This window comes from Saccopteryx leptura, chromosome 2 (assembly GCF_036850995.1).
Source record: "Saccopteryx leptura isolate mSacLep1 chromosome 2, mSacLep1_pri_phased_curated, whole genome shotgun sequence".
Classification (NCBI taxonomy): Eukaryota; Metazoa; Chordata; class Mammalia; order Chiroptera; family Emballonuridae; genus Saccopteryx; species Saccopteryx leptura.
The window spans coordinates 51,136,597-51,153,949 of NC_089504.1; the positions used below are offsets into that span (position 1 = coordinate 51,136,597).

The window sequence follows — 17,353 nt, forward strand, 5'->3', positions numbered from 1 at the left end:
CAGAGGGAGTGTCATAATAATTTTATTATATGTAAAAGTTTCTTAGAAATGTTTGTGTCTTCTTTCATGAGTTTATTAATGTGTTTTAGGGGTTTTTTATACATAATTTAAAGTTACTTTGAAAGGAAAATTATAGGGCTTTTTGTATGAAAGCCTTCAGTCCCTGTAGATAAGATCTAGGTAGTTGTCATCCATTCTTGTTACTTTGGAACCGTATCTGATTTTACTCTTTATAATGGCAAGAGGCTCAGTATTGAGGTTTTTGGTGGATAACACCACTGATTATCTAAAATAATTTTGTTTATTGAATGCATGTGTATAATATAAGGGTTGGTGGGTTTTTTTTTAATTTATTCCAAATATCTACTTCTCTTGTGAACGAATTTTTTAAGTATCTATTTAAAGATCGTTATTATAACACTTGGACAATAAATACGAAGCAGCAAAGCTTTCAGTCGGCATTTTGGAACACATGCTTCCAAAAGCTGTTGTGTTTGAACATCATTAATTTCATTAGCAAGTCAGTACAATAGACTGTCGGTCTATTCTGAGACCTTTTGTGAATTCTCACGTACAATTCTGTGTAACCAAAAAGTGAAAGTGGCCTGGTGAGCTGCCTAATGAGAGTGGCTGCTGCGGAGTGACAGCCAAGGCTCCTGAGGTGTGGACGCTGGGGACAGGCACAGCTGCCCTGGCCCTCGTACCCTCTCAGGGGCTTCAGGCTTGGAGATTTGACTCAGTAGAGTTAGAGTCCATGTGATATGGATATTTTAAATAGTCTGGTAATTAGTCTAAGCCACCGACATCAAATCCACAACTTTCAAAGAGCTATCACATACAAATATTAATCTAGGCGTGGAAAAATTCTGCACTTAAATGCAATCCTGACAGTGGTTATCTGAGGAGGGGGTATGTGGCACTTCCACATCCTATGGCATACATTTCTGTATTGCTTTAATATTTTACAAGACTTTTGTAATCAGAAAAAAATTAATAGAGCTCTTTGTCTCTTGGGTGCATACCATGGTGATTTTCCTTAAGTAGCACAATATAGAGGGTCGTTGGGCAAAGACACAGTTCCATTCCTATGACAGTAATGTAACCCAAATGTTGGTGTAAGTTGAAACACACCCTTGCTTAAGTCACTTACCTATCCTAACACAGCTGTGAAATCACAATCTAGAGCATAAAAACACAAACACGCTGCGTTACTGTGTATTCTTCTGCCATGCACAACCAAAATAGTTTGCCCATGTAGTCCGTAAGTACGATGCTAACGGCGTACGCCAAAAAATTTTCTCAATTTTTTAAAGTTTTTATGGGAGTGAGCATTGTAAACTCGAAATGTTGTATGTCGAGTCTGTCATAACTCAAAGACCTCCTGTACACTGTCAGTTGATTGATTAAATGTCATGATCATATATCTGCCCTATATATGCTGTGAGTAGGATTATGAAGCACAGGTTGATTTTGGTATATGTCTCTCTCCAGTCACTCAACAGACATTTCTTGAGCAACTACTATATGCCAGGCATTGGTCTTCCCTGTGTTTCTTTAAGAAAAAGAGACAACCATGCTAACAAAGTGGTTCTTAATGTAGTTAATAAAACTTGAAAAAGCCGGTACATTTTCGAGGATGATGTGAGCCATAGGTCTGGGTATGCTGTGGTAGTGGCTGACATTTCCGCAGTTATTCATTTCTCCTTAGTTACCACATAGAACAAGCAGATCTGATATCAGAGCTTTCACACAAATCTCCAAGACCAGTGGTCCCCAACCCCTGGGCTGCGGACCAGTACCGGTCTGTGGGCCATTTGGTACCGGTCCACAGAGAAAGAATAAATAACTTACATCATTTCCGTTTTATTTATATTTAAATCTGAACGATGTTTTATTTTCAAGAAATGACCAGATTCCCTCTCAGTCACGTGACGCTTGTCTCAGTCACGTGATACATTTATTCGTCCCACCCTAAAGGCCAGTCTGTGAAAATATTTTCTGACATTAAACTGGTCTGTGGCCCAAAAAAGGTTGGGGACCACTGTCCTAGACAACACTGGGATAAAAAACATTCAGCAAACTCAGCTAGGTTCATCCTTAGGACTTCTTCTTAGAGTCAGTAATAATCATTAGAAAACAATTATAGAAAAGAACAGTAACTTCCTACTTACTGTTTTTCTAGTGATAGGTTGCAAGAATAGCAGACATTTCTATATCCTAGGAACAATAAGAGGAAACATAATGTTTTGGAAAGTCAGTATTTGAGTAAATAGTTTAGGAAAAAAATAGCAATATCTTGGTAAGATATCTGTTTCTTATCTAAACTATTTATAATAATGGCAAAAGTTCCTTTCTTTCTTGGTTTAGGAAAACAAACAAGCTAGGTACATCTTAAACCATCACATAAAAGTTTTCAAACTTTCTCGAAGTGTTTATTTCACTTACATCTAATAATATATCTCTGTCATAATACATCATAAGACTGATCAAATTTGTGACACAGCTGCCCACAGCTGAGAAGTTTGACATTAATATCAAATTGCATGTTGTTGTTTCAGAACTGTATGTTTCACAGCAATATCACCAGTGATTTGAAAGCATTTACAGACAAGTTCGGCTTTGATGTCCTCATCCTCTTGGCCAGCTACCTGTCGGAGGAGCAGCAGCCAAGACAGCAGGTTGCTGTGTACTCCGAGGACCTGGAGCTGGGCAGTCAGGTAAGGATCTGCTCCAACCCTGGTATGTCACACTGCATCCTAACCTTGCTCTCGGAACACGTGGTGGGAGATGGGAATGGATCAGTGGCATAAAGCAAATGGACCAAGAGATAAAGCCCTAGAATTGGAGTGTCAAGGAATGTTGGGGATACTTTGTACATGGGGCCTTTTAAAAGAGCCCCATAACCATTTTCCTTCTAGAATGAATCCATAGAGAGATCATAGCTTTCTTCCCCAAATGAGGGCCAGTCCTCCTTTGTGTGCCATTTTTTCATCCCTGTCCAAACACCTGTTTGGTGCCCAGTATTGAGTAAATGGTGATCTGATGCTTTCATCCAAGTGAGTCTCCAGATACTATAATTTTAGCTAGGTAATCAGATAGACAAATTTAGACCTTCTTGGTTGAGAGCCAAGTCTTTTAACCTAAGGCTATGGAAATGATATAAAATGTAGACAAAATTAATAAAAATAGGGCACTGGCTGTACCAAACCAGGGAAATTTATTAAGTAATATGAGAACATACAGAATTCATTATAATATGGACAGCATGGTCTAGAATAGTTTCATCAACCAATTTTTCCTAACGGATTATACATCTCATATACTCACAGGTGGCTAGGGATAAAGTCTTGACTCCTTTCTTTTCTACATTCGCACTTTCTGTTCCCCAAGAGATCCATCTAGGCTTCCTTGAGGTATGACTTTAAGGCTCCTCTGTGCTTCCTCATGTCCACATATGAAAGAGGCCTGTCCCTGCTGCACTTGGTACCTTCCATCTGACCCACATACATCTGTGTCTTGTATCATCAGTCTGAGGTTTCTTCAGTGTTTTGCTCTGCCTTGGGTTTCAAAGCTGAATTTCATCTTTGGCCACTGGTTTCTGATGGACAGAAATGATGTCTCCTAAGCCTTCAGTATGGTGGCTTTCAAATCACTTTTAGTAGCAAATAAATATTTATTTATTTACTTATTGTAAGAGAAAGAGGTAGGAGGAAGAGAGTGAGAAACATCAACTCATAGTTGCTTCACTTTATTTGTTCATTGATTGCTTCTCATATATAACTTGACTGGGGTTGGACCTTAGGTTCTAGCCAAGCCAGTGACCCCTTGCTGAAGCTGGCAATCTTGGGCTTCAAACCAGCAACCTTTGGGCTCAAGCTGGTGACCTTGGGATCCTACACTCAAGCCAGCAACTCTGCACTCAAACTGGCGAGCCTGTGCTCAAGCTAACGACCTCAGGGTTTTGAATTAGCAACCTTATCTTTCAAGATGGATGCTCTATCCACTGTGCCACCAGTGGTCAGGCAGTAACAAATGAACTTTTTAAATAGTTAATTTGAAATAGACCAAAATAGAAGAGCAAATGAAGGGATTAGAAGCCTTTGACCCGACTCCACCCTGCCTCTCCTTTCTTTACCTGCCCTTCCCACCCATGACCAGAGGGACAGCTCTTAGGAATCATGAGCAGCACAGGGCCAGCCAAGACTACTCCAGAGGAATCCCTCTTTGTTCATGTGTGCCTGAGTTTAAAATGTGTCTACTTCACTTGTTAGCTACCTGTGGTTGGCTAAAGTATTTAATGTTGGCAAAGTGGGGATAAAGAGTTCCTACCTTGGCCTGACTGGGCGGTGGCGCAGTGGATAGAGTGTTGGACTGGGATGCAGAAGGACCCAGGTTTGAGACCCCGAGGTTGCCAGCTTGAGCGCAGGCTCATCTGGTTTGAGCAAAAGCTCACCAGCTTGGACCCAAGGTCACTGGCTCAAGCAAGGGGTTACTCGGTCTGCTGAAGGCCCGCAGTCAAGGCACATATGAGAAAGCAATCAATGAACAACCTAGGTGTCGCAATGTGCAAGGAAAAACTAATGATTGATGCTTCTCATCTCTCCGTTTCTATCTGTCTGTCTCTGTCTATCCCTCTCTCTAACTCTCTCTCTGCCTCTGGAAAAAAAAAAAAAGAGTTTCTACCTTGTAGAATTATCATGATGATTAAAGGACATAATGCACATAAAACCTTTAGGACTGGGCCATGTATATGAAAATGTACAATAAATGATATCATCATCATCATCATTATTGTCTATGTGAGTTCTGTAGTTATTATTGTTGCTGCTGTTGTTGATGTTGTTACCTTCACTAATTCTGTGGGAGTGTTTCAAAACCCAGTGTGCAAAATATTGCGCACACTTCCTAAAAGTCATAGAGCTGCAGCCCAGTTCTGGCCTTGCACTGATGGTGACACGTTCTCTTGGCTTCCCAAGTTAGCTCTGAGTGTTCTAGGCTCCCTGCCGACGTTCCCTGGGGCCCGGGGGGCAGCAGAAGCCTGGGTGCTGTTGGAAAGCTCTGCCCCCCCACAGCTGCCTTCTTTTCCCTACTCTCTCCTTTGCCCTGTGAGGCTGTCAGGGGTGAAAGCAGGTCCTGGCTGCCTGCTACTGAATAGAGCCTTTCTCCTGCCAATTTCCCTTTATCCCAATGCTTTTCCACTAGTCCTTGCCAGCAGCCAGCATTATTTCTGGTTTTTTCTAACTTGAAAATAGTTTGCACTTTTTTTCACACTTCCTCATCTGTTGGAAGATGGTATTGCATGACACTGAGGAAAGGATTTAAATGATTTTAGATTTCTTTTACCTATAACTTTCAGGAGCCAGCAAAACTGAGCCCCTAAAAAGTTCAATAAAAAGCCAACTTGACAAGATTAGAAAGAGTTGGTGGTCTGTTAAGTGAGGCCTTCCATGTTTTACATCAGACAGTTTTCAGTTCTTTGAGTTCTTTTATTAGGGAAGATGAACACAGATTAATTTTATATTAAGAAAAACTAAGAAATTGCAAAGAGCAAAGAGTACCTGAGTGCTCATACAAACCCCTGTGTCTTCCCAACAGATTTGCTGTGAACTGGAAGAGTGCCAGAATCCTTGCCTAGAACTGGAGCCCTTTGAATGTGGCTGTGATGAGATCCTGGTATACCAGCAGGAGAACCCTTCGGTGACCTGTGACCAGGTGGTCCTCCTTGTCAAGGAAGTCATCAACAGGCGGTGTCCAGAGATGATCTCCAACAGTCGGACGTCCTCCACAGAAGCGGTGGCAGGCAGCGCCCCACTCTCCCAGGGGTCGTCCGGGATTATGGAGTTGTATGGCTCTGACATAGAGCCACAGCCCAACTCGGTGAATTTCATAGAAAACCCTCCAGATCTCAACGATTCTAACCAGGCACAGGTGGATGTCAACATAGACCTTGTTAGCCCAGATAGTGGGTTGGCCACGATTAGGAGCAGCCGTTCATCCAAGGAGAGCTCAGTTTTCCTCAGCGATGACAGTCCGGTGGGAGAAGGAGCTGGGCCGCACCATAGCCTCCTCCCAGGGTTTGACTCCTATAGTCCCATCCCTGAAGGGGCCGTTGTGGAAGACCATGCCCGGTCCAGAGAACATGTGGAGCACTTTGATCTCTTCAACTTTGACCCAGCACCCATAGTGTCTGGACAGTCCCAACCATCTTCCCATTCTGCTGACTACTCCCCGGCTGATGACTTCTTCCCCAACAGTGACTCCTCAGAAGGACAGCTCCCCACAGGGCCTAAGGAACTCAATGGGATAGAGATGGGCATGTCTAATTATTCATCCAGTTCACTTTTGTCAGAGGCTGGCAAAGATAACCTTGTGGAATTTGATGAGGAGTTTGTCCAGAGAAAAGAAAGTCCTGGGGATAACTCTAAGAGAAAGTTGAGCCTGACAGGTATTGTGGGAGATGAAGCCCCTTCTCCAGAAAAGCTGAAAAATATTGGAAAGAGGGTCCCACCAACACGTATGAGTAGCTTTGCAGATGACTCATCACCCACTGAAGAACCTGGTCAACTCTATTCTAAAGACACGGCCCAAAAAACAGTCGACCCAGGCTACACAGGGCCACCTCAGACTCGTGTGCGGTGCAGCAGCTGGTGGGGTGGTTTGGAAATCGACTCGAAAACTATTGCAGATGCGTGGAGTTCCAGTGAGCAGGAATCTGTCTTTCAGAGCCCCGAATCCTGGAAAGATCATAAGCCAAGCCAAGTTGATAGGAGAGCCTCAGATTCTATATTTCAGCCAAAGAGTCTTGAATTCTCAAAGTCAAGTCCCTGGATGTCAGAATTTGTTCAGTCTGGGCTGAGCAACAATAATGGTCAAGACCGAAAGGAGGGAAGCTTGCAGTTTCAGAACCTGCCTACCGAGCAGTCACAATTGCCGGACACGTCTCGGGAAACAAACCATCTGATTGAAGACTTTGCTGCATTGTGGCGTTCTGATCGCTCTCCCACAACGATGCCTGAGCCGTGGGGAAATCCCGTGGATGACAGTGAGCCAGCTGCTGCAGTGTCATTCCCGGCTTGGAGGGCATTTGGTAAAGAAAATGACACCAAGGTTCTGAAAAATACCTGGAATCTGCACCCCACGAGTGGTGAGACCCCTGCGGTGACAGACCTGAATGAGTGGGCCATGGCAAAAAGTGAATTCTCTTTTCCTTCAGAAGACCTACTGGACAGTGTGCCCAGTGAGGCAAATAAGGAAGCAGCTCCAGAAATCTGGGGCACAAATAACCATGACTCCAGGGCTAATACCCTCATATCTAGACACCCCAGGTCTGATCTGGATCACACATGGAGCAGTTCTGAGCCAGCAACGGAGGATCAGGATGGCGGCATGGATCCAAATAGTAGGGGGGATGTGTATGAAAATGTCGATTCCTGGAACCTTTTTGAGGAGAGTATCAAGAAAGGAAGGTCAGACTCCCTAGCTCCCTGGGAAGATTCCTTCCTGTCATATAAATGTTCCGATTACAGTGCATCCAACATAGGGGGCGACTCTGTGCCTTCCCCCTTAGACACCAACTACTCCACCTCTGACTCTTACACGTCCCCAACATTTGCTGGAGATGACAAAGAAGCCAACAATAAGCCATTTGCTAAAGAGGAAGGTTTTGAGTCAAAAGATGCTAATTCTGCCACAGAGGAGACTGAAATGTCTCCTCAGTCACCACTGCAGCCGCCAAGAAATCGAATTAGTTCAGGGCCTGGGAACCTAGAAATGTGGGCTTCACCTACTGCCGATAGCGGTTCTGAGATAAACGCCACTCCCGACCCAGATGAAGATTTACCTAAAGCAGAGCTTGTGGATGAGAAGGACGTCCCCATGGAAGATGACCTGGAGGACAGCAGCCTATCCAGCTACGATGACCCCGGCATGATGCGGTTGCACAACGAAGCCAACCGGCAGCTCACTCTTTTGCACAGCAGCACCAACTCCCGGCCAGTGGCCCCTGACAACTTCGACCTGTGGAACAGAGTGATCCTGGAGGACACTCAGTCCACTGCGACCATCTCAGATAACGATCTGGATTGGGATGATTGCAGCGCGGGTGTGGTGATCCCTGGGGAATGTCAAGCACCAGGATACAGGGCTGAAGGTACTGAGCCCGAAACCCGATTTTCAGTGAGACAGCTAGAACCGTGGGGCCTGGAGTATCAGGAAGCAAATCAGGCAGATTGGGGACACCCTGCCTCTTATCAGCACAGCAAGGATGCTACTCCCAACGAGTATCACAAACTGAATGAAAAAAGTGGCCAGTTGATTGCGAGTAGTATTTGGGATTCTGTCATGAAAGATAACAACATGCCATCATTAACGTTACCAGACCCGTCGTGTGTTACAGATTCAGAACAGAGCAGATTGCATTCTGAAACCCCCAGCCCATCAGAAGATGTTAAGGACAGTTACATCCCAGATGTGCTAGAAGCTTCTGGAGCCGGTGAATCAGGAGCACCTAATCCAGACCAGGAAGACACGTGCAGAGGAGACCTGCCAAGTGACACCGCACCCCTGACAACCAGACCCGAGGATCCAGGGCACTTTTTACGCACAGATCCGTGGAAAGGTCCTCACTATGAACAAAGTGGAAGTGGGAGGGAAAGCCACGGAGCCACTGACAGGGAGCACCTTAGCAAGGAGGGAGTGATGGACGGAACTTCGGGGATGTCGGGAACAAGGCGAGGTTACTGGGAGTGCTCTTCCCCAGTTGCATCCGATCATGAAGAAATCTGTGATGAGTCGGGCAAACTTAGCTCTCTCTCAGTCAGCTCAAGTCCTCAGACGGAGGAGCCCAGGGAGGTTTTAGAGCGTGAGGAGGAACCCTACAATTCAGACCCCTGTGATGTTCAAACAGAGGTGTCCACAGGTCACCTGCAGGAGAAAGAGACCTGGGAAAAGCCCCTCATGGATTATGGAAATCCAAGTGAAACTACTGAAATTTCAGATGGGTCAAATTTAACAATAAACGTATCTTTACCTGAAATGGACCTTGAGAAAACTGAAGAATGTAACATCCTGGAGCCAGAGAGAGTGAAACAGGAGCCACCTCCTCAAAGTCCCCAGAGCCTGGATGTCTGGGATGGCCCTGTGGACAGTAATGTGCAGGTCAGTTGCACCAGTTCTGAGATAACTAAGAATCCTGAAGGTAACAGTGCTGAAAACAGCCCCCCGGGAGCCAGTTCTTCAGGACATGATGACAGAGGTAGTATTTCCAGTGAGTACACACACTCCAGTGTATCGAGTCCTGACCTAAATGATTCTTCAGCTGCACTGCTTTCTTGGGATCATGGACCCAATACTGGGCATCTGAAGCAGACTCTAGATGATTGGAACAAAGAGAATCACCAAGTATCTGGACTAATTACTACTGATGGCCAAGTAGAAGTAATTACGGAAATGAAGGACCCAGCAGAAAACAGAATGGACCGGTTTGAAAGGAGCTTAGATCACAAGGTTCCTAAATTTTTAGGGGTATGGAATGACTCAGTAGATGGTGATTCCTTTTCCTCTTTATCCAGCCCTGAAACAGGCAAATATTCTGAATATTCAGGTGCATATCAGGAAGGAAATCTAGAGGTTAGCCATCGGGAGAAAAATGAACGTGATATTCCTGACACCGTGCAGCCAGAGGATGCCAAGTTCATTTCAACAAGCTCAGGTTCTGACCATGAAAGCACAGGTGATGAGGAGTCAGTGGGGAAAGAGAGCCATTTGGCCGCCTGCCCTGTTGCTCAGAGTAAACCCAGTGCTTGGGACTCACTAAGTGAATCTAATAAGTTCTCGGCCATGGCAAATCCCACGTCAGAGGAATTATCTCCCTATGAAGGCAGTTCGGAACCAGCAGGGAACGAGAGTGCATCAAACTCTTCCTGTGACAATCAAGAAAGCAGCCCTGATCACTGGAATTTCTCACCACTAAAGGAGACTGAAATACAGGTGACAGCAGTGGATAAGGAGGTCAGATCTCCAGAAACAGGGACGACAGGAAATATCATATGGCAAATATCTCCCAAAACGGAACCAGAGAATGAAGATTATTCTAAATTGGAAATGCACGGATTCTCAGCTGAGAGCACGGAGTGTTGGAATGCATCTCTACAGGAAGGGCAGCCAGTTGAGAGTGCGTCTGAAGGGGAACTATCTAATTCAGGAGAAATGTTAGAGATGAATTCTTCAGTATACCAACATGTGGGTCCCTGGGGAGTACCCATCCAGGGTGATATGGGAGCCATGGAAACACATGGTACTAATCCTTTCAGTGATAAACACCAGTTACCTTTTCTGCATAGTAATGGGGAGGACTCCCATGAGCAACTTTGGAACATTCAACCAAAGCAGCCAGACCCAGAAGCTGATCAGCTTAGCCAGCTTGTCGTATTGGACCAAATTAAAGAAAAGCATCCCAGGGAGCAAACCTTCATGTCTTCTGTTGGTGACAAACTCACTTCTGAAACACCTAACCAAGAGCAGTGTCAGAACACAGTGCTGTCTGTCTGGGATCAGCCGGACCCAGCATTTACTCACATAGATGAAAAAGGATGCGGTATATCTAATGTCTCAACCATTGAGAGTCAAGAAACAAATTGGTGGGAGGAGGAAAAATCCTACCCAAATGAAATGCCAGATTCAAGCATCGCCTCAGGTTTCACTGCTGTCAGTTCTTCCACCCAGTTGATAAAGATGTCAGGTGCTGAGTGGGAGGACTCGACCCCTAGTGAGGGCCCCCAAAGCATGTTTGTTCCAGATATCTTACATGGAAACTTTCAAGAGGGTGGGCAGTTGGCCTCAGCTTCTCCTGACTTGTGGATGGATGCTAAGCAGCCCTTCAGTTTGAAAGCAGATATTGAGAATCCTGATATACTGACTCACTGTGACCAGGACAGCAATTCTCAGGCTTCCAACAGCCCTGATATATGTCATGATTATGAAGCCAAGCAAGAGACTGAGCAGCACGTCAGTGCGAGGATGGGACCTGAAGGGGAAGCCAGTGAGTTCTATCTCACTGAGCCAAAGCTGGGTGAAGAACTCGATCACGAGCCTGGGCAGGAATCTGCTCCAGACAACTCAGAACTCTCTTCTGAAAACACGACTCCACTGCCTCCAGTCAGCGACAGGGCAGACACAAACGGCTCATCTCAGCCTGCTGCCTCTCGCAGTGCTTCTCCCGAGCCTTCCGAAATAAATGATGAAAACAACACAGGTTTAAGAGTGTCAGAAAAAGGAGCCGACCCAGACACGGCACCAATTTTGGAACCTACTGATGGAACAATCCCAATGATGAAAAAGGTGGGAACCAGCATTTTTGTAACTCACCAAGAACCAACCATGGATGGCAACAACTCTTGGATCTCAGAGGACTTTTCTCCTGAAAGCCAGACAAATGCAGCAGCCTTGTTGGAACTTGAGCAGCCTTTGACTCCTGAGAACGCTGCCTCAGTTCCCCATGCTCTGCTAACCTCGGATGCTTGTCTGGATGTAAGCGAAGCTGCCTTTGAACACAGTTTCAGTGACGCCTCGGGTCTCAACACATCCACGGGAACAATAGATGACATGAGTAAACTGACATTATCAGAAGGCAATCCCGATACGCCCGCGGATGGGGATGCCGGAAAGCAAGATATCTGTTCATCTGAAGCCTCCTGGGGTGATTTTGAATATGATGTCATGGGCCAAAACATTGATGAAGATTTGATGAAAGAGCCTGAACACTTCCTTTATGGCGGTGACCATCCACTGGAAGAAGATGCTCTGAAGCGATCGCTGGCACCGTACACACCTCCCTTTGACTTGTCCTACCTCACAGATCCTGCTCTTGGTGTTGACATGACAGAGGAAGCTGGGACTCCAGAAGATGAATCTCTGGGGAGTGAAGCAGCAGAGATATCTCTTTCTGCCCTTCCTGATCAAAGAAGCAAGGAAAACCACAGTGGGACCAAAATCAGACAGCTGGGGCGCCAGCTGGTTGAACTGCACATTCATGAAGACCCTGAGTTCGTTTCTTTGCCTGTAAGAGGCAACTCCAACATGGAGTTGTCACCATCAAACATTGACTGGGAAGTAGGAACAGATAATTTAGATTCACCAGCAGGTGGAGACATAGGACCATCAAATGGTAAGAAACATCCGTTCCACCAACCCCCAGAAACTGCTGCTTGCATTCAATTAACCTATTTGCAAAACACACTCTTCCTGCAAAAGTGGTTGAACAGGAGCTAACTACATTTGTAATGCATGTGTAACTAAGTCCTATATTACAGCAGTAATATCTACTGTTTGAATAATATCTATCCTTGAGAGTACATGAGAAGATTAAACATTTTGGGGAGGGGAATATCTTTTTAGTATAGTTTATATTCACTATTATTTTGTATTAGTTTCAGATGTACAGAATAGTGGTCAGACAAGCATATACTTTACAAAGTGACCCCCTGATAGTTCAAGTACCCACCTGGCACCATCCATAGTTATTACAATCTTATTGACCATATTTCTTATGCTGTACTTGACATCCTTGTGACTGTCCAGTAACTGGCAATCTGTACTGCTTAATCCCTTCCCTTTTTTCACCCAATCCCCTCATCTCCCTCCCCTCTGGCTGCCATCTGTTAAACACATATTTCTTAAATTATCTCTCTTTAAATGGATCATTTGCAAAGATCATAAATCACATAACGTGTTAATTAAGCCTTGTTTCTCCCCTTCTCAACTTCGTCTTCCACTTTTAGGTGCCAACAAGGGACTACTAGAGTTTGAAGAAAATACAGTAATTCCTACCAAAGAGCCTGAGCAGGTAAAACCAGAATATGGGGAAGAAGGATACATAGAGGAGGACAAAGACCATCAAGCACAGCACATGGATTACATTCTTGTAAACCATGAAGAAAATTCACCCCCAAAGCCAGAGGCTTGTGAAGCAGGAGGAAGCACATCTGGATTGGAAGAATGTCACATAGGTTCCAAACCAACAGGGCTGCCAGGAACTCAGTTAGCAAGCTTCCCAGACACCTGTCAACCTGACTCCTTAAATGAAAGAGAAGATCATTCTGCAGAGAGAATGTCTTCCGAAGACGATAAGAGATCAGCTCTTGAAAGCCCTGGGGAAGAACAGAGTTGGATGGTCTTGGGCCATAGTGAGGCTGGCAATCCATCATCAGAAGCTAGGGACCGAGGGCCTGAATCTTCCGACAAGACTGTGGAGCCAGCGTCTGGTCACGACTTGGACAAGGGTCCGCAGATGCATGTTCTGGGAGAAACAAACCCTCTGGAATCTTTAGCACTAGAGGAAGCCTCTGATCTGGGCAGCCAATCTCAGAAGAACAAGAGCCCAGGCAAGGCCAGCCCAGATACAGTTATGTTGCAGGCTGTCACCCATGACAACGAATGGGAAATGCTTTCACCGCAGCCTTCTCAGAAAAACGTGATCCCTGAAACGGAAATGGAGGAGGAAACAGAGTTTCTTGAGCCCAGAACAAGGAAACCAAGACCAAATGGGTAAGCAAAATGCTACATTTGTTTATTTTTTTCCTGAAAACTATTTTATTAGAATCCAGGGAAATGGTGGGGGATTATGAAATATTAAGAATACCTAGCTTTGCTTATATTTATTGCAAAGCATCCCACCAATAAAAGCAGCTGCCGGATAACCATAATGATAATGATGATCTGTATATATTTTTAGCCAAAAAACCCCCAAAACGCTATAGTCTCCACCCAGGATCTTTTTCTTCCCCTTCCAATATTTATCCTGACTCTACCTACTCAACACTGTTATCACTCTTATACAGGCACTAGGAACTGGAGTGAGGAGGGCACTAACATTTATTCATTGCACCAGGCAGTTTGCAACATTATCTTATTTAATCCTTGCAACAGCCTTAAGGTAGAAGGTATTATTATTATCTCCATTTTCCACATACTGATGTGAGGCGGGGACTGAAGGTTCAGAAAGATTCTATGATTTACCTGGAATTAAGTAACCAGAGTAAATAGCCTGGGATTCAAAGTTTTCTGCCCCCAAAACCTATACTTTCCAGCAGACTCACAGAAAAGGTGATTCTGGTTTAATGCAAGTACCTACCTGACTATTAGGAGTAAGTAGACTCCACGGCAGGCTGAAAATCTTAGTGTAAGACAGCATTCCCCAATTGGCTGAAAAGTCAGCAACCATCAAACCAGTGATTGATTGATTGATTGATTCATTCATTCATTCATTCACTCATCACATGGTTTTTGAGACTCTGCTCCACACTGAGTGGCTGGGTAGCCAGTGGACATGCAGCAGGGAGCAGGATGTCATCCCTGCCCTCCAGTTCTCAGGCCTTGCTGACACCGTTTAGGGTTGTTCGTGTTTCTCTTCATTTACTCTCCTGCTTCCAGAGACAAAAAAAAAAACCTGTGAAAAATAACTTAAGTCAAGGGCGAAATCATGTTTTCCTCTTAAAATGCAGTAAAGGTGTCTTTCTTCTATTCATTTTGGGAATATAAAGGACCACCCACACCACGTACCCACTGCAGGTCAAAGAATCTGGACTCCAGCCTGACTGTGTCATACCGGTTATATATTTTAGGACAGTCCTAGGCTAGGCGTGTTTCCTCATCTGTAAACCAGTGGGTTGGGCTGGAGCGTCTCAAGCCTTCCATGAGTATTAATCCTACAAACTTAATGTGTGTGTTAATGCACTATATTCAGGAGAGCTCTGGTATTCACGGATTCCATTTTCCAGGAAGGGAATGGAGAGCACAAAGAATGACAGACAGGGGGACGCCAAGAGTTAGCCAAGTGCTGTAAAGAGTTAAAAGCTGGGCCGTATTTCAGTGCAGCTTCATAAAGCCAGATACTTTCAGTTGGCCTAATCTTTTTTCTTCCTGTCAAGCTACTTCCTTCCAGAGACACCAGATCCGTTATCAGAAAGAGAGTAGCAGATGGATCCCAGCAGCCCTGCTGGCATTGTTATAGATTGAGCTAAGAACTGAGCTATTGTTTGGCTTCTTGTCTGCATTTTGCACATGCCCCTGAAATCAAACAGATGATAGTATTCAATTGTGCCACTTGCCCCTTTTCTTTCAACAAGAGTTCTTTGCTCATCCCCTTTTTGCTCAGCCCCTGCAGTGGTGAAAGCTTTCTCATAGTTGGGAGAGGGGGCATATTTTCCTGCTGGCATTTATATTACCTGTTGCATAAATAATTTATTTGGAAATATTTATATTATTAAAATTCTAACATTGTTACCAGTATTTATTAGTAGTTTCAAAATATTAGTATTTGAGAACATCCCTCTGTGTTAGATTTTAGAGGAGGCAGAGTTGTCTAAAGCAGTGATTCTCTAAGTGGGGTCCAAAAACCAGTGGTCTCAACTAATACCTGGGTATTAGTTATAAATGCAAATCACCAGCCTGCACCAGACCTCCTGAATGGAGAACTCAGGATGGGGTCCAGCCACCCCTGGGTCAGTACTTCCTCTGTGGGCTTCTGAGGCACACTGAAGTTTGACAACCAGTGGTCTTATTCCCAGCCCTGTAGGAGTTTACAGTGTGATAAGAGTTAAACATAAAGGAAAAGGTGAACAACAGTGTAATAGTTAAATAAAAATAGTTAATGATCAACATCAGTTTAAATAGAAAGAGCTCCCAATTACAAGCATTTGCCGTGGACCTGGTATTAAGCACTGTGTACACATCATCTCACATTACCATGGCAAATGTATGATGTAAGAATTATGGCAAAGGAGGAAACTGATGTTCAGAAAGGTTGAGTCACTTGTTCTGGTTTATAGTTAGAAAGTAAAGGAGCTGGGATTTGAATTTGAGTCTCTCTGTGTCAGAGTGTGTGTTAATGCTGGTAAGTAAGAGAAGAGGCGTCTGTCTAGGGCATTTTTATGAAGGAATCTGGGACAGCTTATTATCCGGTAGGATCAGGAGGCAGAGTGCCCAGGGCCCATTATACTTTAAGGGAACCCATGAGAAGCTTTGAATATCTTCTAAAATCAAAAGGAAAAAATGATTACTGATTACTCTTTGGTGGATTGTATTGCTTTCTGCCAACAAGTATGTAAAATTAATTTTTAGATATTCTTTTAAATAAAAGAAGGAACCCATGAAGGCCAAAGGGCCTAAGGCCCCAGGAGTCATTCTGTGCCTCATGAGGTGCAGTTCAAGATGGACATTAAATGAAGGTCATAATCTGGAAAGGCACAGAAAGGGCTATGAGGCCAGCCAAGTTTACTGGGAAGAAGATGAAGGAAATTGTGGAGACAGGAAAGTAATCACAGAAGCAGTAAAAGATAGCTATATTTTCCCAACCAAAAACCTGAAAAAGTATTCTGACAGATAATCTCATCATATAACACAATACCCCAAATCAAGACTGTCCTGAAAAAGAGAATTAAAACCTGGTCTTCAAAAATGGAAGTAAGCTGCCCTGGCCAGTGGCCCAATGAATAAAGTGTTGCAAACCAGCGCAACAAATAATTTTGTAGGTCTTGAGTGGGAATGGTGGAGGATTAGAAAATAAACACAGAAAGAAGGATGGGATAGGGAGGTCTTATGGTGGCTGATGGCCTATGAAAAAGTGCCTGCACTCCCAAAAGCTTTATTTTTATAGTGTAAAGCAGGGGTCGGGAACCTTTTTGGCTGAGAGAGCCACGAATGCCACATATTTTAAAATGTAATTCCATGAGAGCTATACAATGACCCGTGTACATAACGCATTATCCAATAAAAATTTGGTGTTGTCCCGGGACAGCTGTGATTGGCTCCACCCACCCGCAACCATGAACGTGAGTGGTAGGAAATGAATGAATTGTAATACATGAGAATGTTTTATATTTTAACGTTATTATTATTTTTATTAAAGATTTGTCTGCGAGCCAGATGCAGCCATCAAAAGAGCCACATCTGGCTCATGAGCCATAGGTTCCCAACCCCTGGTGTAAAGCAAAGTCATTTGCAAATCAGAGAGCTCAGATACAAAGTCACTTTCCCAGACAAAACAAGAATTCTCCCCAGAGCCCAAAAAACCCTCCACCATACATAACATCTTAACTTCATGAAACAAAGGGTAAAGGAAAACTGCCTCCAGCCTCTCCGAGGAACAGGGGGGATAGGATGAGTAGAAACAATCAGCATCACAGCTAACACGGAGCTGTGGGGAAGGGCAAGGAAATTGCCTTTACCAACTTAAACAGTCAGAGGTTGTGGGGAAGAGTTTAGCCTTTAGCAACTTAATCATGCAAGTGAGGTGGGGGGATGGGCAGCAAGGACTCTGTCAGCTCACTGCCAGTTCCCCATACCTCTTTGTTCTCCA

At 44.3% G+C, this 17,353-nt stretch overlaps 1 protein-coding gene across 2 annotated transcripts in view; it reads left to right on the forward strand.

Moving 5' to 3' along the window:
- Window positions 1-17,353, forward strand: part of PRUNE2 (prune homolog 2 with BCH domain) — a 285,127-nt gene that overhangs the window by 183,700 nt on the left and 84,074 nt on the right. For both annotated transcript variants that reach the window (XM_066367956.1, XM_066367957.1), the window contains exons 7-9: window positions 2,559-2,717; window positions 5,596-12,163; window positions 12,777-13,542. In XM_066367956.1, coding sequence (XP_066224053.1) covers window positions 2,559-2,717; window positions 5,596-12,163; window positions 12,777-13,542 — 7,493 coding nt within the window. The remainder of the gene's footprint in view (window positions 1-2,558; window positions 2,718-5,595; window positions 12,164-12,776; window positions 13,543-17,353) is intronic.